The following is a 27,956-nucleotide window of genomic DNA, read 5'->3' as shown; positions in this document are numbered from 1 at the left end:
GGGCACAGTGATGGGCAGAGGTCAAACCAGGCTTGACCCCCAGAGACCAGAGCAGAACCCCTGCGGCCACCTAGAACCGTGGCAGACTGCCCTTCAGCCTTGCTGTCCCGCCAGCTGCAGCCTCACCCGAAATCAGCCCCTTTCATGACAGTCACGTCAGTGTTTCAAGCCAAGAGCACTGAGACCTGGCTTCATCATCTGTCCTATTCAGGAGAGGTAGCTCTGCCCTAAGTACCTAAAAAAACAGAAAAGAGAAAAAACCAAAGATGTGCGCCCTCTCTCCCAGGACGTCCTGGAACCGTAGGGAGGGTCTGGCAGCAGCGTGGAGGGCTGGCTCTCAGAAAGTCCACCTCGGAGAGAGCAAAACTCATTCGATGTCTTGGTTTGGGTCTGCTTGTCAGGGCCACTGTTAGGATTGGGTCGCTTCTATCCTGGGCACAGGCTTTGAAGGGGAACCCCGGGAAGCTCTGAGAAAAGGCGAGGAGAAGGGGGTCCCTGGGGAAGGAGGGGTGGGTTGGCTTGTTAGCTTCCCGTGCACTCTGGGGGCCAGAGGATGGCGAACACTAACAGACCGTTCTAATCTCTGCTTTCTTCTTGTGCGGGTTTCAGTTCCAGGGGAGCCTCCAGGTTCTGTCTCTGCCACGCCGCACACAACTTCCTCTGTTCTGATCCAGTGGCAGGTAAGAGCCGGGGGAATCACACATGTCCTGTAACACGTGTTCTCCTTCCTTGCTCATTCAGCACGTCGGCTGGACTGCACGCCGAGCCTGTGCTAAGTATTTGAGAGCAGAACAAAGGAAACATCCTCATCGGGCTCAGGAACCCGAAGGGAAAGCGGTGTCAAAGTGTAATCTCCTGGCAGATGCAGTGCACATGCGGAATGAACTTGCACTCAGCTCGCTAAGGAGGGCCCGGCAGAGTGGCAGGGCTGGCTCAGGGCATTAGAGGAACGGGATTTTTGTGGGCATCTGATGAAGGATGGTCGGGAAAGGCTCATGTGTGCACCCAAAACTGGTTGCTGTCCTTCAGGGCAGTAAAACTGTAACCTCTCGAGTGATCCTTTCTAGAGAAATCACTTGCAACCAGATCAGTGTCTACAGGATTACACGTATTTTCCCAAAGTCTGGGGCTCCCGTCTCCAGGGAACGGTGAGTGGAACTAAGCCAGGTCCTCCGAGAGGATCTCACAGCCCTCGGCAGGCCTGTTAAGCCGCTCCAGTGAGGCCCTGGCGGACACACGCCGCCGCTTTCCCTTGTTTCCGAACTTGGATAGCCGTTTGCTGACAATGAGGTGCATTGAGGGAAAAACCAAAGGGGCAGACCTGCCCAGGAGGGTGCAGGCCCCGGGAAAGCCCAGCTGAGGAAGGAGGCGGGACTCCGTGGGGGCAGGTGGCGCAGGTCCCAGAGCAGAGGGGGCAGGCACAGCAGGCCCACATGCAGGGGCAAGACTGAGAGCAGTCGAAGTTTCTGGCCAACGGGACGTTCCTGAGGCCAGATGGTGTTGGTGGGGCGGGGCAGTGGGGGGGGGGGGTGCCTGCTGTGCCAGGGAACAGGGAGTGCCATGGGATGGGGTGGCGGGGCACTGTGGTCTGTGTCAGTGTCAGGGTCAGCCTGGGAGTGGCCTCTGGGAGCTGGGGGTCGGGAGGGTGGTCTGTGTGGATGAGAGAGTCTTTCTCGAAGCTGATACCGTCAAGGAGAATGACAAGGTGCCCAAGTCAGTGGGAAGGAGGAGATGGTCTGGGAGGTCAGGGCGGGGAGGGACCTCAGTGATGCTGACAACCAAGACGGGAGCCATGGTCTTGGAGAGCCGAGGGGGCGTCCTGACCACACACACCATGCTGGCATGGCGGAGGCCGGGAGGAGTTCCTGCGGAAAAGGAAGAGAGGGGAGCCAGGCGCAGGGGCAGGGATGTGCCGAAGCCCTGCAGAGGCCATGACGGTGCTCGTTCTAGAGGATGCTGCCACAGGGCCCTGCAGAGGGGCAGTCTGGGCAGGCGCAGCCCTGCAGGCACAAGGGTACAGCCCAGGGCTGGGCAAGGATGGGAGGAGCAAGGAGTGCTCTGGAGACCCCGCGGGGGCTACGGCTGGGCTGAGGACCCAGAGCGGAGAGCGAAATGCCAAGTGGGTAGCCCCAGCCCCCTCAGCTCTGTCCCCACGCAGCCTTCCCAGGAGTGGCTGGGAGGAGCTTCGCTGCAAACGCAGGGCTCGGTGTGTCTGTGGGGGTGGGGCAACCAGAAGGTGCTTTCTGGACCGTCCGACTGGTGACTCTGACCTCTGACGTCCCAGCTTCCCTCTGTTTTATTGGGACTCGGGGGTGTCATTGCGTGTTAGGCTATAGCACGTGTAATCTGACCATGCTTCAGTGGCAGCAATGGCAATTTCATATCATTCAACCTGAAATATAATCACCTGATACTGCACTTATGTGAGCAATGGGGGTAGGAGTTTAACAACTGGGTTTCTGTTAAGGGTGCATAGTCTCCTCCACCAGTGGAGAGAGGAACCATGGCCACTTCACCTCCTTCCTGTCACTTAGCGACAGCTGCTGTGGATAGAGTGGGAACCTTTGCAGGGGACAAAAAGACATTCCCAGTGTCTCCTGGTGAAATTAGAAATTCACAGCTGTGGATTGGCCCTGTCTAGGTTTGCAGAGTGTAGGGGCTGGAGCAGGAACCAAGAAAACGCAGCCTGGGCCCCTCCCTGCCTCTGGGAAGCCACGGCCCGGTCAGCTGGGGAGCCACTGCCAAGCTGACAAAGTCCCCCAATTTGCCATTGGGCAGCTGGGACCTTGAGAGGCCTCTCTGCCTCCAGGTTCCTCCTCTGGAAAAACAGAAGGTCGCAAAGGTGACCTCTGAGGTCCCGTACAGAGTCTCTGATCTTTGGTCTGTTAGATCTCCACGGTCTGAGCTTCAGCCCAGACTTCCACCAGTGTGGTCTGTAGGAGGTGAGACACATTCAAAGTGGCAATCCAAGGTCCCCAGCACTTCTGTTGCCCACCCTCCACTAACACAATCAACTGAAAGAAGATTGGTCCTTTGTACTGTGCTGAATTCTGCCAGAAAATTAGCATTTTCTTTGTAGACATGGCAGCGGCCTGCCAATAAATAGGTAAGCGCCTTTTCTGTAAAGGCAGCCAGCATCAGGGCTGGGACGTGTCACCTCCTCAAACAAGGGCTATGAACACGTCCCTGTCCCCCGCTGTCAGCCTCAGCGCCCTGCCTCTCACTAGCACAGGGCTCCCCATCCCCCGGGGCTGTTGGGCTGCTCCGGGAAGAGCCGCAGCAAAGCAACCTGGCCTGTGTGTCCATCAGCTGTCCCCCTCCAGAGCCCGATAGAACAAACTAATTGCAAGAAGCCCAGAGCAGGAGGTGGTCAATATGATGTATTGTAGAAATAAATGCCTGTCAACCACCAGGCAATTGAAGGATAATTAAAATTATGAGTAATTTGCTAAATCAGAACGAGCAGAACAAAGAAAAAGAAACTAGGTTTAAATATAGATTTGCATTCCAAATGAAATGTTTCACCTGTAAACCTTTTTTTTTAGTAATTTGTTTAAAAACGCAAACACCAGCTGTAATTTTAGGGCTGCAGACCCATTTAAATGCCTCCCCCCAAGGCAATCTGTCAGGTTTGATTCTTCTTAGTAGGACAATCAATCTTTGCCTTTCCTGGGGTCCAGCTCTGTTTGAAATCTACAGATTTGAAGGTATATTCTAGACAGTGGTGGTATTGTGTTCGCACTGAGTACAGCTCATAATAGACATTAATGTTTCTGAATTGATCACAACATTCAAGCTGGCTATTCTGAAACTTCCAGTGGATTGTACAGTCTGCCACTCAAAAGCATTGCCCCTCACGTTGCTGCAGATTTCTCTAAGTGGGTTTTGAGGCTGTTTTTTAGCAAAGAAAAAGGTCCTAAGCAATAGACTACATCATGCACGAAGCTCTCAGCAGAAGAGGGACTCCGGTAGCAACGGGCACCTTCCTAAGAGGCAGCCTCAGCTGCCTGGGCAGGGGTGGGGAGGCACCGGGGCCTGTTCAGAACACATCTTGTGGGTTGTTTCCTCATCTCTTCACTAGCACCGTCATCCACAGAGCCAGCCCCTGGGTAGGCACAGAGCCCCAGAGGTGTGCGAGACAGACCGCAAAACCTAGCTTTCATTTCGTGTGGCGAGCTCTATAACGCATCAGTAGGAAGATGGGGGTGGGGGGCAACTGCACACACTGCAGGACGGACAGGGTTCCCCACGTAGAAGGCCATGAGAAGAGCACCAGGCACCAGGCACCGCAGGCCAGGCAAAATATTTCAGCAGGAAGTCGCTGGTATTTGATGCTGTGTCTTAAGGAAGGCACGTTGGCCCCCCAGCCCCCGAGCTCCACTAAACCACTGGGACTGAATCCCACAGGGAATCCCTGTTGTACTCTCCAGGACACAGAAGTTGCCAGAATGTGAACTAGAAGCTCGGCTGCCCAGGAGATCGTGGCAGTCGGGTTAGATTTTGACTTTAGGGCCAGCTCTACTTGGTACTTGCCATGAGGCCTTGGGCACGTTCCCTAAGCCCCAGGTCCTCATCTGCATTTAGCAGGGGGCTCTTGAAAAATGAAAGGTAGCAGGACCCCCAAAGAACCTGCTGGTAGAATTTCTGATGTGTTGTAGGCAGAGGGGAGACGTCTTCGGGAGGGGTTCCAGTTCCCTTCACACTGCCCATGTGCATGGCCAGTCCGGGAAGAAATTAAGGATAGGTGGGGTTGTCTTGGACTCCAGCAAATCCAGCTCTCATGCACAGCATCGGTTGAGCTCCTGCCATGTCTAAGGCCTGTCGCAGGTGCTGTGGGCGTGTAGACATGAGCAAGGCCCAGACACAGCCTTGCACTCGGGGCATTTGCTGATTCAGAAGCTTTAGGCAGAGCGTGATCAGGGCTGAGGGCTGGGAGACAGGTCTGGGGGTGCAAAGGGAAGCTTCTGTTTAGGGTCCTATAGTACTCTGGAGACCACGTAGCCAGACTGCTGCCTGCTACAGACTCGGGCTGAGCAGCCAGCCCAGGCGCACAGGTGGTGACAGCGCCAGGACTCGAGTCAGAGCCTGATCTCAGCCCATCCCTCCTCGACCTCACCTGTTACATGGAGCCGCCCTACTGACACCTCCAAGGACCTCCACGGTGGCTTCTTTCATGAATTACAGACAGGTTCAGCCTAACTCCAGGAATGGAAAGTGTGGTTGAGCCCAATTCAGAACCGTGTGTGGACAGTCTCTGTGACTCACTGGGCCTTTGTAAGTGAAGCTCCCACCAGGAAGATGGGAGCTCACAGAGGGGCCAGGACCCTTAGAGAAGCCGCCCTCGGGGCTGTCCGGCCATGTGATCCCCTCCCTGGGCCTGGAGGATTCCTGCTGAGACATTTTGACTGTTCAGGTGCTCTGGGATTTCTGGTGCAAACAGCCGTCAGCTCACCCGTTGGCCAAACGTGAACCTCAGCCCTGTGGTTGGTGGCCACTGTGCCTGTGGGGCAAGGGGCTTGGCTTCTTCTCCTTATGTCTCTAAAGCTAGAGATATCTGTGGGTCCCAGATCAGCCCTCAGCCACTTCCCGTCTCCAGCCCCAGGACGTGTGGACGGGAAGTGGGGGGCAGTGCGTTTGCTGCCGATTACAGATCCACACTGGGGCCCCAGCAAGGACATTTTTATTTTTCCAACCTCCCAACCTCCTGCTTATTTGGTATTTTTGGTAAATTGAATCCAGTGCCCCCCAGCCCAAGCTTTCCTCCTCCCCTAAAAGTAAATTGCTCTCGCTGTAATCCTATCTCTGCCTCCCGTGTCTGTAGAGTTGGCCAGAGGCCTTTGCAATCTTCCTGCTGAGGTCTGAGTGCCTGAAGCTGCTGCGAGTATAATCTGGGACGGGGAGGGAGGCTTTGAAGGTGACCTTGGGGTGAGGTTGCTGGCTGGCACTTACGGGGACCCAGCTGCAAGCCTTTGATCTGCCCACTCGCCGCTCCCTTCTTGCTGACTCCAGTCAGCCCAGACCCCAGACATGGGAGCGTGAGATTTCTCATCTGCACTGCCCAGACCCCTGCCACTCCCACCTCCCGCCAGCATGACCGAGCAAGGACAGTGCCCAGGGACACTCAGCAGGACTGCCTGGGCCATCTGACAGACCAGAGCCTTGAGCGGAGAGAGCAGGCTCCGGGCGCACAGTGTGCAGGGCACATATCTCTGCCTGTCAGGGCCCAGGGAAGTCAAAAGCTCCTAGGATCTTGGAAGCCTCTGCTGTCTCTCCTTCGGCAAAGGGGACAAAGGGCTCCACCTGTGCATTTCCACAAGACTCATTGTTGACGAGGAGGAGCAGCAGCCCAGGGCACCAACCGAGCCCATGCATGGCTCCTCACTGGGCGTGGAGGAAGCTCTACTCTGGCCACTCTCCTGAGTCCAGCTGCAGATCCCTCTGGGAGTCCACCCACGTGGGGTGACATGGGACCTGGGCTAGCCCTGGCTCAGGCCGAGGACTGTCCCCCTTCACCTGGCTGCTCCTCCTGTGCCTGCCCCATACCTGCCCCATACCTGCCCCACCACCTGGGCACCTCCCCGACCCTCCACATCCTTCACTCCTGCCCGATGGGTCTGCCCGAGGTGCTGTGGCCCATCTCGTGGAGGGCCAGCCCTCCTCCCCTCAGCAAAGCTCCCTCCTCCTTCAAGGGCAGCTCAAAGCCATTCCTCCCACATTATCCTCCGATTCTGCCGTGGGCAGTGAACACTCCCTTTCTGAGGCTCCAGGGTCTTTTTCTTACCCAGTCCCGTGGCACCTTGCACATCACAGCTCAGGAGATCTGTAGACCCAGGGAGATGGCAAGGCTGAAACTGCTTCCCCTGCGGTGCGGAGCTCAGCACTCTCATGCGTTTACTCAGCCAGATGCCCTGAGCCCCCTGTGGGGTGCAGCGTGTGCTGTCAGGTCCAGCTATGCCAGAGAGGAGCTTCCTGGTGGCCCTGCCCCTCCCTGCAGACCAGACCCTGCCACAGAGCTCTCTTCCCTCCCTGAGGGGCCGCATCTGTGCAGCGGCCTGAGTCACAGGGGACAGAGGCACTGGACTCTCTGGGGCTGGCCGAGTCAGCACTTCATTGTGCCTCAGTGTGGATGTTGCTTCTTCCACCTTCTCTGAAAAAAGTGACAGCGTGTGGAGAACTGCCTCTTTTTACTCTTACATGCCTACTTTTCCAACTTTTCCATCATTGCATTTCTTTTAAGAAGGGGGTTAAATAAGCTTTCAGTTACAATGTGGTTAGCAATTGTGTTGGAAGGAGGACTCCCTACAGAATCTGGGTTTCAATTTCAGTCTCAACTGTAGCCAGTAAGAAAACCAGGACTAGAGTTGAAACAGCAAATTGCCCGGAACACCCCTGTGTGGTTATGTGAGTCCGCGTGTGTGTGTCACATGTTATGTATGTACACACACACACACACACACACACACAGTGTTTCCTCCTGTCTCCACATCTGCTGTGACGCTCTCACAACAACACATATCTGTCACCAATTTGCAGTTCAACTCGATATTGAACGGCGCCTACCCTTAGCACAGGGAACCAAGTTTTAAAGAGTGGGGGTAAAAAACCTGAAAATCTAAAAGCTGCTCTGAAAATGATTCTGTAGACTCCACAGGGAGGAAAATCTGAAAACGATGCTGTGTGCACCGCCAGTTTTAAGGAAAGGGCTGAAGTGCCTGGTCCTCAGGGAGGGGCAGGGAGGGGTGGCTGGGCTGGAGAACAAACAAACAGCCTGTGATTTCCACTGCTGGGTGCGCAAGGCGTCCCAAACACGAAGGTTTTCATCTCAAAATCGGTGGAAGAGAAAAGGAGCCACGGCAGAGGCTCCAGCCCCCTCCTGCTCCCTGGCCCAGCTCTGGGCTGCGCCACAATCCTCCCCCTCCCTCTGCTGCCAGCTCTTGGCTTCCTGAGCTCGCAGCTCCCGGGTCAGGTTTGGGTTTTGTTCTGTTTTCCTGATGAGTCCCAGGAACTTGCTGAGCCAGCGAGTGGTGGGGGAGGGGCAGGGGTCTCTGCTGGGGAAGTGGTCAGTGGTCACAGGAGGGTATGGATGGGTGGGGTGGCTGCCCCTCCCCCCCGGGACCCTGCTGCTCTCACCCTCTACTGCCCCAGGCACACCCCATCCTGGAGGTGTCCTCTGTGCTGGTTCACTTCTGGTTGTGTTTTGCCAGCTGTTCTCATGGGGGTTTAAAAAACATTTCCACCTGTAGGCTACCCAGTGGAAGGCCGTCAGGAAAGGGGAGGCAGCGGGCGTCCAGGGAAAGTGCCGCATGCCCGGTTACATTTGAATTCAGAACAGTGAGTTTGAGGTTCAGATTTAGTTGCGTGTCCTGTATTTTTACAAGCAAACCTGGCAGCCCTCAGAGGGAAAAAGCAAAAAGCAAGAGAGCAAGAGACTCACCTGACATCAAAGTCCAATAGCCAGTGAAAGGTAAAGAGAGAAAAGGAAAAGCCTATGGAAAAGTCCCTCCCAAGATAACAGGCCAACCTCCCAGGCCGTGGAGAATTTGGACCCAAAGTATCCAAATGCCTGGTGGCACCATTTCCCTCCCTGGTCCATGGTAGCCGGCAGGAGCCCTCAGAGCTGGGGCTGTAGCCAGCCAGCCAGACAGGTGATCCTTGTACCTTTTAGCAAAGTTGAGGAGGGCTGCGGGGAGTTGGCAAGCACCCCGTGTAGGGGATACTGGGGGTTCAGGCATGATCCGGCTGGATGACGATCCCTCTGCCCCTGGATTTGCACAGGGGTCAGACGCTCCGGGCCAGGAGAAGTGGGGCTGTGCCCAGGCAGGAGCCGTACCTGCGTATGGGATCACTGCTCCATTCATGAATCTGACCCCTGTCCTTTGAGCTGGTGACATCCCTCTGGGTGACTGGCTAGTAAAACGGGGTGGAGGTCACCAAGCCCGGGACCCAGGCTGGCTCCACGTGGCTGAGTGGGTGTGATGTCTCTGCAGCCTCCGAGGGACGAAAGCCTGAACGGCCTCCTGCAGGGATACAGGATCTACTACCGGGAGCTGGAGTCTGAGGCTGGGCCCGGCACCGAGGTCAAGACGCTCAAGAGCCCTTCAGCTCTGCGGGCCGAGCTCACTGGTGAGGCACTGTCCCCTCTGTCCTGGTGCAGGTACTGCCCCTCGGTCACTGCAGGCAGGGCAGGGAGGTTCCCTCGGCATCCGCTCTGTGCACGTCCTGGTGGGAAATGCCGGGCAGGCAGCAAGAGGACAGGCAGCCCTGCCCTCGGGGGACAGGCAGGTGGTTCGCCCACCAGGAGCATTCGGGGTGCAGGTGTGAGGCGGCCACTCAGCTGTTGTGCACTCTGGGCATGCCCCAAAGGTGTCCCTTGCTGGTGACCAGACAGCAATGAGCACTTCCCCGGGCTTTGCCGCAAAATCAAAGCACAACAAAATAGAAGGGCCCCACAGCACAGCTGGGCCCCTGCACCTGGTCATGAGTGCCTCTTCTGGAGCCAGCTGGCAGCTGTCCCGCCCCAGGGCACCCTGCAGAAACTGACATCCGTGTCTTCCCTGGTGCCACTGGCGCTGTGTTGTGCTAAATACTAATATGTTCCAGTGAATCAGAGGGTCGGGCACAGCCCTGCCTGTCTCGGCTGGGCTGCCTTGCTGTTTTACAAAGGAGTGCTGTAACCCCAGCGGGCCGGTGGGGAGCGTGGGTGGCAGCGCGGTCTATCATTGATTGCCCTGGGAGGTGCCACGTGGGGGCCCAGACAGCGTGCGAGTGAGGCTGCACCGTCCCCTTGTACCTGCTGTAACCGTTTGCAGTAACCGCGTCCCCGCGTGCTAACTGCCTCTCTGCTTTGCTCACCCGGTAGCCCAAAGCAGCTTCAGGACGGTGAACAGCAGCTCCGCACTAACAACGTACGAACTAACACGTAAGTGGGCACCGCCTGCAAGGGACGCCCATGGCCCGGGAGCGCGCTTGGCCAGCGCCAGGTGGCCTCTCAGGGGACCAAGTGAAAGCCAGCTTGGATGAATGGCTCTAATTTCTTGAATTCCCCTTCTCAAACTCTGCTTCTCAACATACCAGAACCTCCAGGGAGACAGGAAAAGAAACTTCTAGAAACAGAAGCTGGGGAGATTTACTGACATCTGGTCTTTGAGTTTGGGACCGAAACGGAAGTCAGATTGACCAAGACCTCCTCCCTTCTCTCTCTTTCTCTATCTCTCTTCTTCTTCTTCTTTTTTTTTTTTTTTTTTTTTTGCCTCTTTTTTAATGCAGTAAAATACACATAACAAAAAATTCACCCTCTTAGGCATTTTGAAGTCGGCAGTTGAGCAGCATTGAGCATATCCACATTGTCTTGACGGGCTTATTTCCCTGGGCATAACATCCTCAAGGTTCACCCACATTGCAGCAGGTGTCAGAATGTCCTTTTTAAAGCTGTGCAATGTCCCATTGTCTGGTACATTTCAAGGTCCAAGTGCAGGGCCAAGGGGGACCCGTCATGTGATTCACTTCCTTTTGAGAACTTGGCTGGATTAGAAAGCGGAGGGGGCTGGCGGTCCCAGAGTCCCCCGAGGGAGGGCATCCTTCTGGCTGTCAGCACCATCCTGTTCTTGCCTCCCGCCACCCGGGGTGGCCCGCCCGATTCCTGCCGAGGTCGGCTTTGCCCTCATGCTGGTTCCCGAAGTGGCGCTTTGTCCCTGTGCCATCTGTGCAACTCACCCCCATTGCTCCTCACTCGTTTGCCACCACTCCCATCACACGCACTTGCTGAAGTCCCCCTGGGACCAGCCACCCTCCCACACGTCCCCTCGTGGAGGAGCAACTTAGAGAGTTTAAGGTTAAACCAGGTTCTAGTCAGGAGGGTTCCAGAGCTCAGGGCTCTCAGTCACAGGTTATGAAAAGCAGAGAGGGGTGGCCCAAGCCCTCAGGGCTGTGCCACGTCCACACTCGCCTGGCTCCGTCCACCCTTCTCCTCGGGACTCTGTGGTCACACACGTCCCTGAGTTGAGACTAACACGCCAGGCCAGCGTGCTCTAGGAAGCCCCTTCCCATGGGGTGTTTGTAAGGCTCCAGTGGTGCTGCACATTGGGGGCTGGATCCTGGCTCAGCGGCGTGGGCAGAACCTGGGAAACACTTTTTGGGACCCCGTGACGGAAGGACCCCCTTGGTCTGATTCCCTGGAGCTCCACTGAGGTGACAGCTTGCGGGAGGCTCGGTCCAAAGGCCTGATTTGCATCACCATCCATAGCAGCACACAGGTGCTCAGACACACATGCAGAGCCTCACAAAAGCCAAGTCCCACAAAGCAATATTAACCAGTGGGAGAACCTTCCAGAACATTTTGACTTAAAGGTCAGTTACTCTGCTCTGTCACTTAGTACAGAGCCCACACTTGGCCACCCGCTCTGTGCAGCTGCCCATACCCTTTTCTTCCAGGACATGGTCATTAAAAACTCAAAGGCCTTTGGTTTACCAGTGTCTTTAATTTTTTTTTTTTTTTTTTTTTAAATCCCAGAATCTTACTCCAGCTGTTCTTACTTTTAAGGAGAGATTCTGGACCAAAAGGCAGGCCCGTACTGTGTTTTGTAATCTCAGTCCTGTACTTTAGCAGAGGAAGCTTCGTGCTGCCTTTCACCCGAACGCAGGCTGGGATGAGTCTTTTCTCCTCGCCATGGTGAGGGCGCCGGATTCATAACAGGAGGAGGAGGAGGAGGGGTGCCCCTGCCAGGGGGTGGAGGCATTTCACAGGCTTCTCCATGGAAAAGCCAATCCCCGGCCCCTCCTGGGAGGGCGCTGATTCCGAAAGTGTGGCTGTTGGAACCATCTAAGGGTGGAGGGTGGTCCTGACTCTGCTTCCTTTGACCCCGTAGATTTGAAGAAGTACAGGCGCTACGAAGTGATCATGACCGCCTACAACATCATCGGCGAGAGCCCAGCCAGCGCGCCCGTGGAGGTCTTCGTCGGCGAGGCAGGTAAGCTCCACGCACCTCAACCCCACCGCCGGCAACAGCGGTTGGAGTAGCCGGCTGCCCTGTGGCCAGGAGTCTCAGGTGCCAGGTGGCGCTCTCCCTCCTGTAACGTGTTGCTGGTGGGGCCAGAGGTTTCCATGTCACCGGCTGGTAAAGATGACTCAGCCGGCACTGGAATTTCCTAACAGCTAAAGTGGCTGACAAGCCTTCGGCTCTGTCACTGTCTGGAGCCTGATATTCATCATGGCTTTGCTCTACAAGAGCGCTGTTCCTAACCCGGTGGGTATCCGGTGTGTGACGTGGGACCTCGTCACCTGTCAGGGGTAGAGGTTTATACTTCACCAGCCATCCAGCCCTGGCTAAGCTTCGGCCGTGGCCCATCTCCTGGTAACAGCCCATCCTCCAGGCCTCGTGAGGCCGCGTGGATCGCTGCTTCTACCCCTGTGAGATGAGATGTGACTCCTGAGCTGGATTCGAGGGAATCACACTTCTGTGTGGCTAACCTGCCGTGAGGCGCAGTGTCGTGGTTTTAGATCAGGCCGTGGCCCTGTCCTTCTGGCCCAGCGTGACTCAGCTAACGGGAGCAACACCCTCCCACTCTTGCCCCCCCTCCTTGGTGGATGGTTTTGAAGAGTTCCGCGGGTTTGGCGTGCAGCCTGGTGTCTCTGCTCAGATCCGAAGGTGCAGATTTCCATGGGTGATGCTTCCGGCTCAGAGCAATTAGAATTTCCCCGAGGATAGAGGCCCAGCCTGGCAGGAAATGCTGAGCAGCCGGAGGGAGGGTTGGGCTGTGGGGCTGCCAGATAGAAACACATCAGGTGACCTTTTGCAATTTGGAAAGGTTATTGTTATAAGCCAATCAATAGCATGGAGGGTTAGCTTAGCAGGTTTTTTCTGCAATGGTCAAGCAGTATTTGCATACAGATGAGGATGCGTGAAATGTGACATTTGGAGAATACATTATTTGTGCTTCTCTTTGCACAAAAATCTGTTCAAAGGCGTTCCTCAGAGCAGTCGAGGTGGGAGGTGGGCATTCCAGCAGGGAGGGCCTGGCTGTAGGAGAGCCACTGAGGCAGAGAAGGGACCCTGGAGGCATAGTGCAAGTGTATCAGGAGACGGTTGTCTTGCCCGCTTAGTGTCACTATAAAGGAACACCTGAGGCTGTGGAATTTATAAAGAAGAGGGGTGTATTTGGCTCCCAGTTCTGCAGGCTGTACAGGAAGCTTGGCGCCTGCATCTGCTTCTGGGGGGCCTCAGGCTGCTCCCACTCATGGTGGAAGGGGAGGGAGCTGGCGTGTGCAGAGATCACAGGGCAAGAGAGGAAGCAGGAGAGAGGGAAGGGAGGTGCCAGGCTCTTTTCAACGCCTGGCTCCTAAGGAACTAACAAAGTGAGAACGCGTTACCACTAGGTTAGCACCACGCCCTCCATCGGGGATCTGCCCTCATGGCCCAAACACCTCCCCACGCCACCACACTGGGGATTAAATTTCAACATGAGGTTTGGAGGGTCTGAAAAACCATGTCCAAACCATAGCAAAGGCGGCTTCTGCAGCCAGTGGTGGCCATGGCAAATTCCACGCTCTCCGGTCTTGTTCAGGCAGCTGGGCCCCAGTTGGCTGCCAAGGTGGGGGAGGGGGTGGGCCACGCCAGTGGAATGAGAGAGCACAGGACGGGGAGTTGGGACCCCCATTCCTGAACTGCAGGCAGCAGGGTGGCATGACGGGGCTCTGCTCGCTGGCCAGCCTGCACCCCAGGAAGAGGATGCCAGGGTCAGGGGGCTCAGGACGCTCGGCAGGGCTGTGTTTCCAGACCCCCAGGCTGCTCCCCCTCACGAGCAGGCACCGCGCCCCATACCAAGCCGGGTCTGCCTGGAACCACTGCCCTCCCCTCCACCCTGGGAGGACTCCCATGCCCCCGGGCAGTGCAGCTTCTAGGCAGCCCTTGGAGGAGCGGCTATCTTCTCTCCCCTGGTAGAACCAGAGCACCTTGTACACACAGCTCTTTGCACCTCCCGCTGAGAGAGGTCTACTCCCTCTGAGCTCCACAAGGGCAGGGCCCCCCCGATTCACCCCATAACCAGTGTACCCCTAAAACATGGCACACATCCTGGGAATGTTAGAGGCAGGGAGGGAGGGAGGCGGAGAAGGAAAGGAAGAAAGCAGGAAGGAAAGGGAGTAAGAGGGAGGGAGAGAAGAGAGCAAACATAGAAAGGAAGGAAGGAGGACAGTGACGAGGCACAGCCCGGGCATCAGTACCCAGAGGCACAAAGGACCGAGTCGCTAGAGCTCCAACAGGCGTCCGCAAGCAGGGCTGCAAGCGCAGAGCATGGCATGACCCCAGGGCCCAGGAGCTCAGAGAGGATCCTAAAGGGAGGTATCTGTCCACATACCTCGGCTCCAGCTCATCTGTTTGCCCTGCAAGAGGACGAGAGGGTCTGAAAGTCCCCAGGAACTCTGACACCGTGAGGCCTTCAAAACAAACAAAATAGAGCAAAGCAGGGTCCACGGATTTCTGTCCATTCTCAATCCACGCTGACCAAACCCTGACCCAGCCCCAAGTGTGTAGCTGGGACGGGGGTGCAGAGGGATCACAGGGGCAGACACTCGTGGCCCCCAGCCCTGCTCCGGGAACTGGGGGCTGAGAAGGCCTGCTCCTCCCCCACTGCAGGGACCTCCCACACCCACATATGTTTATTCACTCCAGCGGCTCCCTCTAGCCAGAGTTGGTGGCAGCAAAGCCCCAGTGGCGGCTACCCAAGGCAGGGCCCCCGATAAAAGGGGGTGCTCTGTCTCTGCATGGGCCGTCACCATGGATCCTGCTGCTGTGTGGCTCCCTCCACTCCCAGCTTGTCCCCTGAGCCAGCCCTGTCCCCTCCACCTGCGGAGAGGGTCTCTGACCACCCCACCGGGTCTGCCCCTCCTCCTTACTCACCCGACCCACTCTTCCTGGCTGTGGGACCCAGCCTCCCCCCATTCTGCTGTCTTCTGTCCTAGACATTCTCTGTTCAGAGGTGACATCCTCAGCCCCTGGAGCTGGCAGACTCCAGCTGAATCCACTTATTATGGGGGCAGGAGGGATGTCACCAGAGCCCTGTGAGGTGGGGGTTTGAGCTCCTGAGGTGGCAGGCAGGGGTCACTGCATCACAGAGTCAGGGTGAAGATGTGGCAAGACTGACCACACTCGGACGGCTCACACAGCGCTGTTCTCTCTGCCCGGCTGGTCCAGGAGCCGTGTCCGAGTGTCCTTGGCACCTGCAGGCAGCACGGGCACAGCCCTTCTGTGGGGAGGGAGCACCCCCAGCCTCCTCCTCCACAGGCTTCCTCCGGGTCCCGGCCTCTGCCTCAGGTCCGGCCAGCTCTGAGGTCTGTAGCCTCCTCCTGGGAGCTGCAAGTCGTGAGGGCTCCAGCATTTCTAGGGACGAGGGCTTGGGAGTCGTGATCTGGCTCACAGAGGGGTACGGGACCCATCTTGACACTGCGTTTGCAGCCCTGGTTGTGTGTGCGTCTGGCGCATCGTGTGTCCGTGGGACGGGGTGGGAGGGGCACAGGGGGGACAAGGCCAGGCGATGCCGCCACTGGGTGAGGCAGGTGGCACCTGGTGAGGTGGCAGGGGCTGGCTCCCAGGTGGTGGAAAACTTTATAAACAACCTGTGAGGTTTTTACTATTATTTTACATCATCAAATACCTTTGCAGAGGGTGCTGGGCCCACTACCTTGCTATCATAAAGCTACTCTGACACTGTTTCAAATCTTTTACAATTTATCTAATACTTTCCTTAGGATAAAATACCAGAAGTAGAATTTCTGGTTCAATGACATAAACACTTTTCACTTTTGAAAACCTTCACCTAACTGACACCCTGTAGCAGTGGCCCGATACGGGTCTGCGGCGCGTTCCTCCCTCCTTCCACTTTTGAATCTTTCCTGATGTGTTAGGCAAAAAGTCATCTCACGATTGTTTTAGTATATGGGATTTTGTATGACTGGTCTGTGTCTAAATGCCTGTGATTATTCATGGTCCTTTTTCTCCTGGGGGTCTGTTAAAAGGTAAAACTGAGACACAAAATTGTAAAGAATGTATTAGAGCTAACAGCAGTTCATGGATTGGGCAGCACCAAACTGAAGGTGGTTCGGATTCTGCTGAGGGAACACGGGAAGGCTTGTGAAGTGGCACGTGGACGCCAGGCGCGTGGACGCCAGGCGCGTGGACACCAGGCAAAGCAAACACGACTGGTCACAGTTATGCCACAGCCTTATTTGGTCTTTCTTGTTGGAACGTCCCTGCTTGTATAAGTTAGTTGGCAGCTTCTGATTGCCAAAGCGTAAGGTTTTTCTTCTTTAATATAGGCATTTTTAAGAAATAGCCCCAGTTAAATTTCATTTATGTTTACAAATTTAGCAAGATCAAGGTTGCCCCCAAGGCCTAACTGACTTTGTCTGCTCAGCAGGTTCTCAAGCCTGGTCTCCATTTTATTTTATTTTAACAGGTTTTAGTGTTTTGAGCTAATTTTTAAGAGTTCCTTATATATTCGGGCTATCACATTTGATCATGTTTGTGGCAAATAGTTTTCCCTTTCTGTTGTTTTTCTTTAATTTTAGTGTGTTTACTTTGTTGCATGGTCAAACCTCTAGACCTGTGGCCCCATTCAGAATATTCACCCAAATTTTCTTCAGAATCTTTATGGTTTCATATTTTCCATTAAACTCTTTAATCCAGCTGGAATTTACTTTAGTACCTGCTATGAAGTCAGCTTCTAAATAGATTATTTGTTTCCAGAGGAGTTTTCCCCTCCGATACCATCTATTGATTGATTCTTGTGATACCTCTTAAATGTTTTGAATTCTTACATACAGTCAAGTCTGAGGACTTTCTTTAGTTCTACAGACATCTTTATTATTGCTCTGGTACCACCAAACTTTTCATTTATATCACTTTATTACATATTTTTATATTCAGTAGGGCTTATCTTCATCTTTTTTGTTTTCCAAAATTTCTCAGCCATTCTATGAACTTTACAGTCATGTTGGCAAGTTCTCAAAAAAGCAAATTCTACTGGGGTTGTGATGGAAAGTGTATTAAATTATAAACTGATATATTAATAGAAATTCTTGATATCTTCCTTCTACTCACACTTGCCCTCCAGGCACCGACCTGTCTGTCCTTCTGCGTCCTGTGGTGGGTTTGGCCACGTTTCTCAGTCCTGCACGTTGACTGTGGAGTCGTTCCCGGCAGTTTTACTGCAGTTGTTGCTGTGAACCCAGACATTGAAATGTCTCACCCCTGCTCTGCCCACAGCTGATCACAGCCTGGGGCTGAGGCTGTTACTGAGGCCATTAAATACTAGTCCAGCCAACAGAGCAACTCTGTTGGTTTCCTACGAAAGGAGCCAGGACTTGCCTTGTCCCTACATCCAGTGGGGACTGGTGGCCAAGTCAGGTCAACAGCGAACACCCAGAACTGTGGACCTTGGCTTTACAACTTTCACCAAAAAGAGGAAACAGACAGACACATAACACTCCCTATTTCTAAGCATCCAATGGCTTTAGGTGGTATTTGGGTTGCTTTGGTGTACAGGCTGCTTAGGAAGACAGAAAAGCGTCTTGAAATTATGGGTTTGCTGTTTTCTTAATGCATGAAAATGTATTGTAGAATGTGGGTTCTACCTTTCTTCTAAATACTCTAAGTTTTTAATTACCGTTGGTTGGAATGGGAGAAAAATAACAAAGCTTCTGGCTGTTTTAGCTCCCCCTGGTGACAAATAAAGCCAGTCCTGGAGCGTATTTAAGTGGAATGAAAAGGACTCAGAGCTGTGCTCATTTGAAAGCATGTGTTTATAATGAAGAGTGGATGGCACTTGTTTACAGGGTAATTAATGTCGTTACCCCACACTTCATAGGGCTGCGCTATCCCATCATCGCTGTTCGACAGGATCCCTGGGTAACTCTTAATGAGACACACAGTAACGACATTATGCAAACCGCAGGCCGGTAGGCAGTGCTGCGTGTAGGTCCATCTAAGCCACCATGGACGACTGAATGAATCTGCTGAGGGCCCACCATGTGCCAGGTGACATTGCTGCCTCCAATTCACAGCTGAGCCACTGGCCCTCAGAGAGATGACGGCCCAACCCTTTATCACGGGTCTGCAGGGACAGAGGGCTCCTTGGGCTCCTTCCCACCCTCGGGCTCTGCAGCTCCTGTTTTTTGTTCCCTGAATGCACGATCGCCAAGGGGTTCAGATGAGATTTTCTGGGATGCAAGTGCTGCCTGCATGAGTCATCCTCCAACGCCGCTGCACCCAACCCAGGGCAGAGAAGTTTGTCCACCCCCTCGCCATGCTGGGTGGGGAATTTCAAGATACCATTCAGGCCCTCTGCGGCTTCCTGCAGGCTCTCTGCGGCACTCGTTGTCCCAGGGCATCCTCTTGGTGAGGCTGGCACGCCTGCCAGCCAGGCGGCCTGTGGATCTGAGAGGCCTCTTGGAGCACAGTGGAGGGTGGGGGGATGGGAACAGGTGCTCAGAGAACGCGCAGGTGCTCCCAGGACCAAGCTGTCCCATGCAGGGGCAGATGTGTCTCCCAGAGAGACGGTGGCCCTGGCCCTGGCTTCATTAAAGCTGGTGGGAGGGAGGGAGGTGTCCTGCCCACAGGTGAGCTGTGACCCCAGGCCCCTCTAGTAGCAGGAGTGGCGTGGGGTGGGCTCTATGGCACCTCTAGGGTCACAGGTTCCAGTTTCTACCATTCGGTGGATCCCCGTTGTCTGGAGGAGAAAATCAAAACCACTCTTGGGACTGGCCCATGGGACCCTGCCCGGACCCACGCTGCAGTCACAGGAGTGTCACCCTGGTCCCGGGCCACGTGTCCCTTTCATGCTTCATGTGCCGCTTCCCTCAGCTGGGCTGTGGCCGTTCCTGGCAGACATGGGCGCCCAGGAAATGCTGGTAGATAAGTGATATTATTAATAACCCTATTTCCATAAATGTAGAAAGGTTACAGAGAATATTCTAATGCCTAATGCTTTATTTGGAAAGGATCCTAAACGTCACATAAGCTGAGTGTCAGTCAGTCCTAGGCCAGGAAATCTCTGGAAACTTCTGTGCTTTGCCACACTGGCTGTCAGCGGAGACTCTCTGCTGAGCACCCCCTTGCTCAGCAAATGCTGGGCACTGCGGCCGGGGCCCTGCCCCTGGGAGCTTGCCCGGGGGGAGGAGGGTGCCTGGCCAGGGCCTTCTCGAGGTGCGAGGCTCTCTGGGGTCAAAGCTTGAGGGGTTGGGGCCTCAGTCCCTCCACTTCCACACTGGTCAGCTCTGCCCCGGACGCCAGTGAAACTGCACTGCCAATTGATCAGCTTCTTCTCTTAATTTTATTTTTAACTGACAAATAATAATTATATATATTTTTGGAGTACTGCGATCTTTACCACGTGGCATGATACAATCAGGCCGATTCAATTCATCACCTTGCATATTTCTTTGTGGTAAAAATATTTGAAATCTACTCTTTTAGCAATTTTGAAATACACAGTGCATTTTTATGTACTATAGTCGTGCAGTTGCCTTCTGGTGACAAAGTCTAGCGGCTGCTCCTCATCCGTGGTCTGCACCTGGCCTTTGGCTCCCTGGTTGGCGTCCAGAGTGTGGCTCCCCGGCTCCTGGGCTCCCTCCCAGCCACGTATGCTGGGCCTGGCTCTTCTGTTCCCACCCCACCACGTGGTCACGTCACCCCCACACCCTTGGCTGCCTTCTGGAACCACATGACGCCCTCATCTCCCCTCCAGTCTAGATGACTCAAGTGAGTCCAGACCCATGTGTCCAGCTATATCCCCAACATAGTTGAGGTGGCCCACAGGGTCCTCAAACCCAGCTTGTGTGTCTACCTCAATTCCCTGGTCACCATGTCTGGTTGACTCATGGTCCTTAGTGTCAAATCCACCTTTGTCACTTTTCTCTTCTGTCCCGGCCCTGGCCCTTGCTCAGGCCACTGTTGTCGGCACTTGTCCTCACAGAAGCACCTCTGGGCTGGGTGGGTCCTCACACCCAGTGCAGTCCCTGGCCACAGCCAAGCCACCTCTCTCTAGCTCCACTCTGAGTGCATCAGTCTCCCTCAAAAGCCTTTCCAGAGGAACCTTGGGCCTGCTGTGCGGTCTCACCCCGGCCTCTGAGCAGCTGCTCCCTCCGGAGCTGCCATCCCCTCCCCATCTCCCCGCCCAGCCCTGTGAACTGCTCAAGGCTCAGCCTAGACTCAGCCGGAGTCCTGGCCCGGGCGTGCTCATGCCCAGCATTGAGCTAACCCCAGGCGTGCTCATCCCCAGCATTGAGCTAACCCCAACTTGCCTGTTGGAGTCTGTATCCTGCACCAGATCATAGCGCGTACCCAGCTGCCATCTCCGGGCACACAGGCCCTTGCCGTGATCCAGAGCCTCGTGTGGGGCCTGGCAGACAAGTATTCAGAGACAATCTATCACATGGATTGTCACCTCTTGGCTGACAAGGGCCACCTCCCTTCCTCCCTCCCCTGACTCTTTTAGGACATGGCTGGAGATGCTGAGGCCGTAGCCAGGAGAGTCACGCTCTAGAACGGGACAGTCTGGGCTCAAATTCCAGCCTCACCTCTTGTTGGAGCACATTATGTAATTTTCCTTCTTTTTCAACAGAAATCGTGGGAATGGCCTCACAGGTCAACCTGCAGCCTCAGCCTCCTCTTCCCCCTGGGGGTCGGAGTGGAGAGGAGGCAGCTCGGCCTTCACAGTGGCCTGGGCTGGCCAGGACCAAGATTGGTGGACCTTGCTCTTGTTCTGGGTGCTTTGAAAACATGCCCCTGCAAGGAGGAAAAGGATGCTTCATGGTCAGCCTCACGGCCACTGGGCCTGCCTCATGGGAGGCTGTGAACTCTACGCTGCAGCTTCTCCGAGTGCCGGGTGCTGGCAGAGGGCGTCCTTGCCATTTGACTAAACCCCTAACTTGCTTGCCGTGTGGCTCCTCACTGGCCTGGCCCAATTCCTCCAGCCTCGCTTGCACGTGGATCTTCCAAACAGTGCTCCTCTGACCTTCCCCCGAGGACTGAAGTGCTCGACAGCTCTCGGCACTTGGACGTGGCAGAGTAGAAAAGTTAGAGGGATCTCCTCTGTCGTAGATAACAGACACTGGCCACATCCAAGCAGTGCAGGATTTAAAGGTTACCCTCATTGTACAGGTGAGAAAAACCAAAGCACAGGTGCTTCCAGAGGGTTCTCCATGAAGGCCCAGCTGACCAGTGGTTCCAGAACACACTGGTGTGACCACTTCATCTGAGGCAGCCACTGTCCTCGTAGGAAATAAGACCCTTGGAATCAAAATCAGAGCTGAAAGACGTCAGGTTTCAAAACGTGCACACTCAGCGAGTTGAGCCCATCTGTGCACCTTTCCAGCCTGGCTCTCCTCCGGCACCACGTCACCTGCCTCCTGCAGGTTGTCCCAGAAGCTCACCTTCTGCAGCAGCCCAAGCGCAGCCGCAGACAACTCTCACTTGACCCTCCAGGGGTCCCACAGTGGCCAGAGCCTGCTTGGCTGTCCCCATTGCCCACCTGACAGTTGTGGGGTTAAATGAAAGGGACAAGGTCCCAAGGGTGGTGGCCTGGAACACCTGAGCCAGGGCGCTTTGTGCTTGGCAAGCCAGGCCTTCCCTGGCGTCCCAGCTTCACTCCAGGCCTCCCTGCCTCTGAGCAGGACCTGCAAACTTGGCCCAGGGGCCAACCAGCCCATTGCCTGTGTCTGTAAATAAAGTTTTATTAGAACACAGCCACAGCCATGGCTTTACATATTGCCAGAGGCTGCTTTTGCTGTAGAAAGGCAGAGCTGAGTAGTTGCAACAGAGCCCTGTGTCCCTCAAAGTCTTCTTATCTGGGCCTGTACGGAAAAAGTTTCCCAGCTCCTGCCCCAGCAAAGCAGCTGAACCTTAGGGCAGGCAGACCCAAGTCCAGCCCATTCTGGCGCGTGGGACTCAACCCCTCTAAGCCTCAGTTTTCTAAAAGGAGAATAAAATATTTCTCCAACAGCTTGAGTTTTGTGAATACAAACTGCATACGACACAGTCGATTAATTAGAGAAATGGCGTTACGCGTGGCACTATTGGTTATAACACAGTCATGATCTGTCAGGCCCTGGATCGGGCTGTGATGGGGAACTCGCTCTACAGGCAAGGAAACAAAAGCAGCTGCAGGCGGCAGAGCTGGGGTGTTGAGTGGCTTTTAACTTTGCTTATCCTCACAGCGGGTGATAACAGTGATTGAGCTGATAAAGTGTAAGCACTGTTTGCTGATGACGGGAAAACAAAGATCGTTACCGGATGAAATCAAAGACTGCATTTGTCCAGTTGTGTTGAGGGTTCAGAGCTAACCTTTCAATTGGACGTGTCTTGAAGAAACATACGTTTGTTATTACGAGTCTGAAACTCTCTGGCCTCAACTGCAATTTCCTATTGAAACAAGTGTTTTTAAAACACAATCTTGAAAACCTCTCCGCGTCTTAGGATTGCAGCTGCCACGTCACGGGGGTCAGACTCATGCCTGTCTCTGAGGCCGTGGAAGGCGGAGTGTCCACTGCCACCGCCGTGCTGCCCTCCGGCCCTCACCTGGAGCACCCACCTTCCTCTGCGCACAGGTCTAGACCTTCAGCCAGAGCGCAGAGCTCTCGGCGAGTCATCCTGTCTGTGTTCTTGAGGCATCTGTAATGAGAGCCACTCACATGAACTCGTGCACGGTTCAGGATTCTGTCATCCTCACCAACACATCTGCCCAAGAAAGGCCAGGAGCTCCTCTTGGACTTCCTCTGCAGACTCGGAGTGCCTGCGCGGAGCTGTGGATAAAGACACTTTGGCCTCCAAACAGCGGGATATTGTTGAACACCCGCACTGTGAAATCCAACATTTACGGACAGAGTGTGGGTTGGGCACCTTCCTAGAGGCGCTCGTGCTCCTGCGGGGATGCATTCGTCATCTATTTCCTCGTAACAAATTATCCCAGTGCAGCTGCTACAACAACACACATCTGGTAGCTCACTGTCTGTGGGCCAGGAACCCGGGCACAGCTTAGCCAGGCCCTCTGCTTCTGGGTCTGAGGCAGGGTGTCAGCCAGGGCTGTGGTGTTCTCTGAAAGCTCAGCCAGGCAAGGATGCACTTCCAAGCTCACTCGCCGGTCACTGGCAGGATTCCGCTCCTCATGGGCTGCTGGACTAAGGCTCTGTCCCTCACCAGGTGCTGGCCAGAGCGTGCCTGAGTCCCTCGCCATGAAGGGCCTCTCCATGGAGCAGCTTGCACCGTGGCTTCATTAGTGTGCGCTAGCGAGAGGGTAGGAGGGAGCCTTAGCAGGGTGGAAGGCACAGGCTCTCGTGACCGAATCTCAGCGGTGCCACGTTCTGCTCCTTAGAGGCAAGTGACACATCCAGCCCACATGGAAGGGGAGGAGATTCCCAGGGGCGTGGGTACCGGGAGGTTGGATCATCGAGCTGTGTTGCAAATGGCCTACGTGGGGACACAGACGTTTGCACCTGTCCACACACTGTTGTATAATTACTTCTGGTCTCTGCAAGGGTGTAGCCAGGATGGGACCAGTACCCCACGCGCACCCCTGCCCCCACTGACTGGGTTATCGGCGAGGAGACCACAGGCAGCCCTGGCTCTTCAGGGCCGTGAGCTCACGACAAAACGTCTGTGCTCAGCTCACCTGATGGCCACGGGCTTGCCGGGTCCCGTGCTCTGCGCTCACACGCGTCATCTCATCCCATCCCCAAACGCTTTCAGGGTGGCATCCCCCTGTTTCACAAACGATGAAACTGAGTCTCAGAGAGATTGAACAATGTGCCCAGGGGCACCCAGGTTGAATCCAGGTCTTAAAAGACGGAGTCTAGGGCTGTCTCCACAATGGCCCCATTATAGTGTCTATATCCTAGAGACACATTATCAATTTTTTTTTTAAGATAGTTTTTGTGACTCGTTTCCTGATTTTTTTCTTGTGAAGCTTCCCTAGAGTTGTTTTTAGTTGTGACGCAGCAGAGGAGGTGATAAGGGGGGACAGCTCAGGCGGAAGGCTGGGGAGCCGGAGGGAGCCGTGGCTGGTCCGGGGAGGCTACTCCTGGAAGTTGGGGGGGCTTGGAGGCCCTTGCCCTCCCCAGGAACTCGGCTGGGACAGAGGTTGGAGCACGGTCTGAATCCACCCACTTGCCGGGTATGTGATCTTGGGCAAGTTGCTTAATCTCTCTGGGCCTCAGTTATCTCGTCTGTGTGATGGGAGCAAAGAATACTGTCCACCTCCCAGGGTTGTGAGGATCAAGTGAGCCAGGCAGTGTGCTCGGAAGGGTCACTGAGCGTACAGGAAGCGCCGTCAACGTCACCATCAGCGCCACTGTGCACACCTCACTCACGCATCGTCACAACTCCCCAGCCAGTGAGCCAGACATCACCACTGCCTGCTTTTGATTTCAAAAGTCCGGGAGCTTCCAAGAGAGACGAGGGCTTTTGGTTGAGAGGACAGTGATCTGTGTCCCTCATGTTCATTACACAGGTTTATAAAATATGATATTCTCACTTTGAATTGTCTGTTGTAAGCTCTTTAAAATTACTTTATAATTCCAACTGAAACACTCATTTAGGGGCATGAATTTCCTGGAGGGCAGAGCTAATGGCTTTGCGGCCCGTCTGTGTGAGCTGGCATCGGACATCCCGTGTGCTTGGGGACTATGCGCGTGCCGACGCGAAGGCTTTGCGTTTTCTGTCTTGCCTGCGTGCCTGTCTCCCCTGTCGCGTTCTTGCACCTCTGCATTGCGGCGTTGCTCTCGGCCTCCAATTTTGACTTGTCCCTGACTGAGCTGAAGTATTAATATTATCCATTTAAACCTCCTTTATGTATCGAGAAGGCCCCAGAGGCTAAATAATTTCCCAGACCTGGAGTATGTCTCCAGATATCCCTGCTTAGGGGAACAGATGTGTTGGCAAAGTTTGCTGAGAAGGTAAGTTAGACTAGAGAATTCTATTTCCTATTTACTTCAACAGGAACTCAGAATGAGTATTTGATCAGAAAAAGGTTGATGTAATTAAGGCAAACTGATGAATGTCTAATGTTTTAAAAATCATATAAAGAAATGCTTATTTCATTATATTAAAACGTTAACAATGATTCTCAAAGTATCAGTTAAAAACTTGCTCTACTCAAATAATAAATCACTGGGTTAAAAAAACCCCAAGCAGAAACCCAGTGTGGTTTACTATGGTCTAACATGGCTCTAGCAGTGGCAGGTGACCAGTGTGACGAAGGGTGATTTAGCAACGGCAGACACCCAGCGTGGCTTAGGGTGGCTCTAGCAACAGCAGGGTGCCTGGCATGGCAGGGGGTAGCTTAGCAACAGCAGTGCCCAGCATGACCCAGAGTGATTTAGCAACAGCAGGAGGCCCGTGTGGCCCAAGGTGACACTAGCAATAGGATGACCGTCTGTCTGATGTGAGCCCAACAGACACCCTGCATTCTCACCTCTTTCTCCTTCCATTTGTACTATCGGCAGTGCCCTTGTGTGACTGGCCAGTTGTCACATGGTAAATCCTGCCCATCATTTGAGAGCCAGCCGATGTGCTGTTTTCCAGAAAGCAGCCATGTCCAGCCAGAAGTGATTCTCCTGGCCCTTTGAACCTCTCCTCACATTCTACCTTGTATTACGATTATTGTGATTTATCTCTCTTGTTAAACTTGTCTTTTATGTCTTCGTACCCACCTACCTCTCAGCCCTAGGCCAGTGGCCTGGTTAATATTCAGGCAGATTTCAGCAAAGTTAGGCTGTGGTGACAAACAGCCTCCAGATCTCATGGCTTATGACACTACGGTGTCTTCATCTCCCACGTTACCCATCCTCCAAGTGTCGGCTACGTCCCTTCTGCTCCCTGCTGTTGTCTTTCCAAGTCTTCTTCTGGGACGTGTTGCTGCCACCCATGTGTCACTTCTGCTCCTGTACCATTGGCCAAACTGAGTCATGGGGTCCAACCCGGGTGTCAGAGGGGCAACGTGCAGTCCTCCCTCAGGAGGGGCAGCCGTAGGGCACACGGCCGTGCCACTGTTCACACGTCAGCTGGACGGCCTCCCACCGGAGGGAAGTGAGTATTTAAAGGAGTGAATGAAAGGCTGAATGAATGAACATCACTCCCTGATTCCTGCCGACTTACTAATTCCTGCAGCTCCGAAAACATTCCCTTGCTCTCTCAAGCCTCTACTGCTCTATCAAAATAAGAACTTTTTTTATTTTTCTTCCCGTGCTTTGAGCACTCTGGTACCTGTCCAGAGACCTCACCTTGTGGCAGAGGTTCTCGAACTCTGAGATGGGAGGGCCTGCAGCCCAGGGCTGCCACGCAGGGCCCAGGTGCGCCGTAGGTCTGCTGGGATGTGGAGTTAGGGACACCAGTCAGGGGTAGCCATTGTGTTCTAATGGCTGCTTGCTGATCCGGCTGAAGCTTGATGGCCACCTCGGGGACAGTGAGCCCATGGCAGGGTGGGGGGTGGGCGAAGCAGACAGAGGCACTGCCCTGGCTGTCCCGTGGGGCTTGGCCACAGCATCCAGCCTCCCCCCCGCCCCGTGTGCCCCCCAAGGCCACATGGCAGCCTGGCTCAGCCCACGGCTCCCAAGCATGCAGGGCCTCCCTAAGTAATCAGCCAGAATTCCAGAAAATTTAAGAAATCTCTGGAATTCCACTACGGCTGTCAAGTGCAGTGCAGGGTGCCTCTAGAAGTCCCTGAAGTTCTCTGTTCCTGCCTCAAGGAGCTCTCTCCCCAAGGCCATGGCAGCCCCCTGGTGAGGGTGCAAGAGGGACCACACCAAGGACAGTGAGCTGCCCGACTCTGCGATGTTGTCGTCAGCCTCGTGGGAGACACCTAGAGAAAATGCCAGCTTTGTGCCCTAACCCCTTCTCTCCACCCTTCAAGGCTGTTTGTAGGCAATCTACATCTCAGCAAATGCCAGAGACTGCTGGTCTAAAATGCTTTTTAAAAATAATTTCATGCATTTTAATAAAACATTCCAAGCTGGTATTTGTGTTATCCTTACGCCACAAATGTCGAGGTGGAAGAACTAAAAACCAGTGACTCTCAGATGCCCCATCGGCTCTCAAGCTGCACACACGTTACAGAGGAGAATCGTGTCAGGGACGGGGAACGGCGGCGCTTTCCCAGACTTCAAGTTCTCCTGTCAGGGTGGAAACTGTGCAGCTTTCAGGAGCCAGAAAATAAGTGTTGAAACTGACATGCTTTGCTTGGGGCTTACGTAAACTTCTGTCTTCCCTGCTTGTGTCATCCACAAAAAATTCTTTGTTGCCTGCAGTATTTGCATGGCACAAAAGTGCTATGCCACAGCATTGCTGGTCGGCACATCGAAGTGTCTCAGCTTGGGGATGGCAGTGTGGCTTGGCTGCCCAAGACAGGAGCCAGGGGACCCGGGGCCTTTGTCCAGCTCGTGTCACCTCCCAGCGAGGGGCACGTGGGCCCCTGATTTCTGGGGCGTCACCGGGAGCTCATGGATTCCACTGGTTCCTGCAGACGGATGTCTGAGCCCAGAGCTGTCGTGGGCGCTGGGTTTGGCCGAGTCTTTGAGGAGGAAACCCGGGGGACGCAGGGGAGGGCGGGCTCTCACCCACTACCAGGGTAATGGCCATGCTCAATTTTGCCTTTCACATTTTAATTGTACAACAGTAATTTTGCAATAGAGTTGCCGATGGCAAACATGCAAAAGACATTAACTTTATTTATGTTTTGGATTATTAATGTGGCTGTTAAAATTCCTCCAGTTAGTTTTGATTGAATTGTTTTTTTGTGTGATTCTGTTGTTTAATGGAGCGGTAAATAAGAATTTCTGATAATGAGGCTGAGCATCTGTCACAACAACCTGGTGTGGGTTATTAACATTTCCATTAACGGCAGGGTGGGCAGTGATAATACGGAAACCACACAGTTAGAACAAAATAAATAGTTGGTGTCAGGCCGAGTGGGTG

General features: G+C 54.3%; 1 protein-coding gene across 1 annotated transcript in view; it reads left to right on the top strand.

Moving 5' to 3' along the window:
* SDK1 (sidekick cell adhesion molecule 1) overlaps nucleotides 1–27,956 on the top strand; it is an 860,282-nt gene that overhangs the window by 779,401 nt on the left and 52,925 nt on the right. The window contains exons 32-35 of the mRNA XM_069486624.1: nucleotides 610–680; nucleotides 8,988–9,123; nucleotides 9,860–9,919; nucleotides 11,865–11,966. Coding sequence (XP_069342725.1) covers nucleotides 610–680; nucleotides 8,988–9,123; nucleotides 9,860–9,919; nucleotides 11,865–11,966 — 369 coding nt within the window. The remainder of the gene's footprint in view (nucleotides 1–609; nucleotides 681–8,987; nucleotides 9,124–9,859; nucleotides 9,920–11,864; nucleotides 11,967–27,956) is intronic.

Source organism: Eulemur rufifrons, chromosome 14 (genome assembly GCF_041146395.1).
Source record: "Eulemur rufifrons isolate Redbay chromosome 14, OSU_ERuf_1, whole genome shotgun sequence".
Taxonomy (NCBI): Eukaryota; Metazoa; Chordata; class Mammalia; order Primates; family Lemuridae; genus Eulemur; species Eulemur rufifrons.
This window is presented reverse-complemented; position numbering and strand designations above follow the sequence as displayed.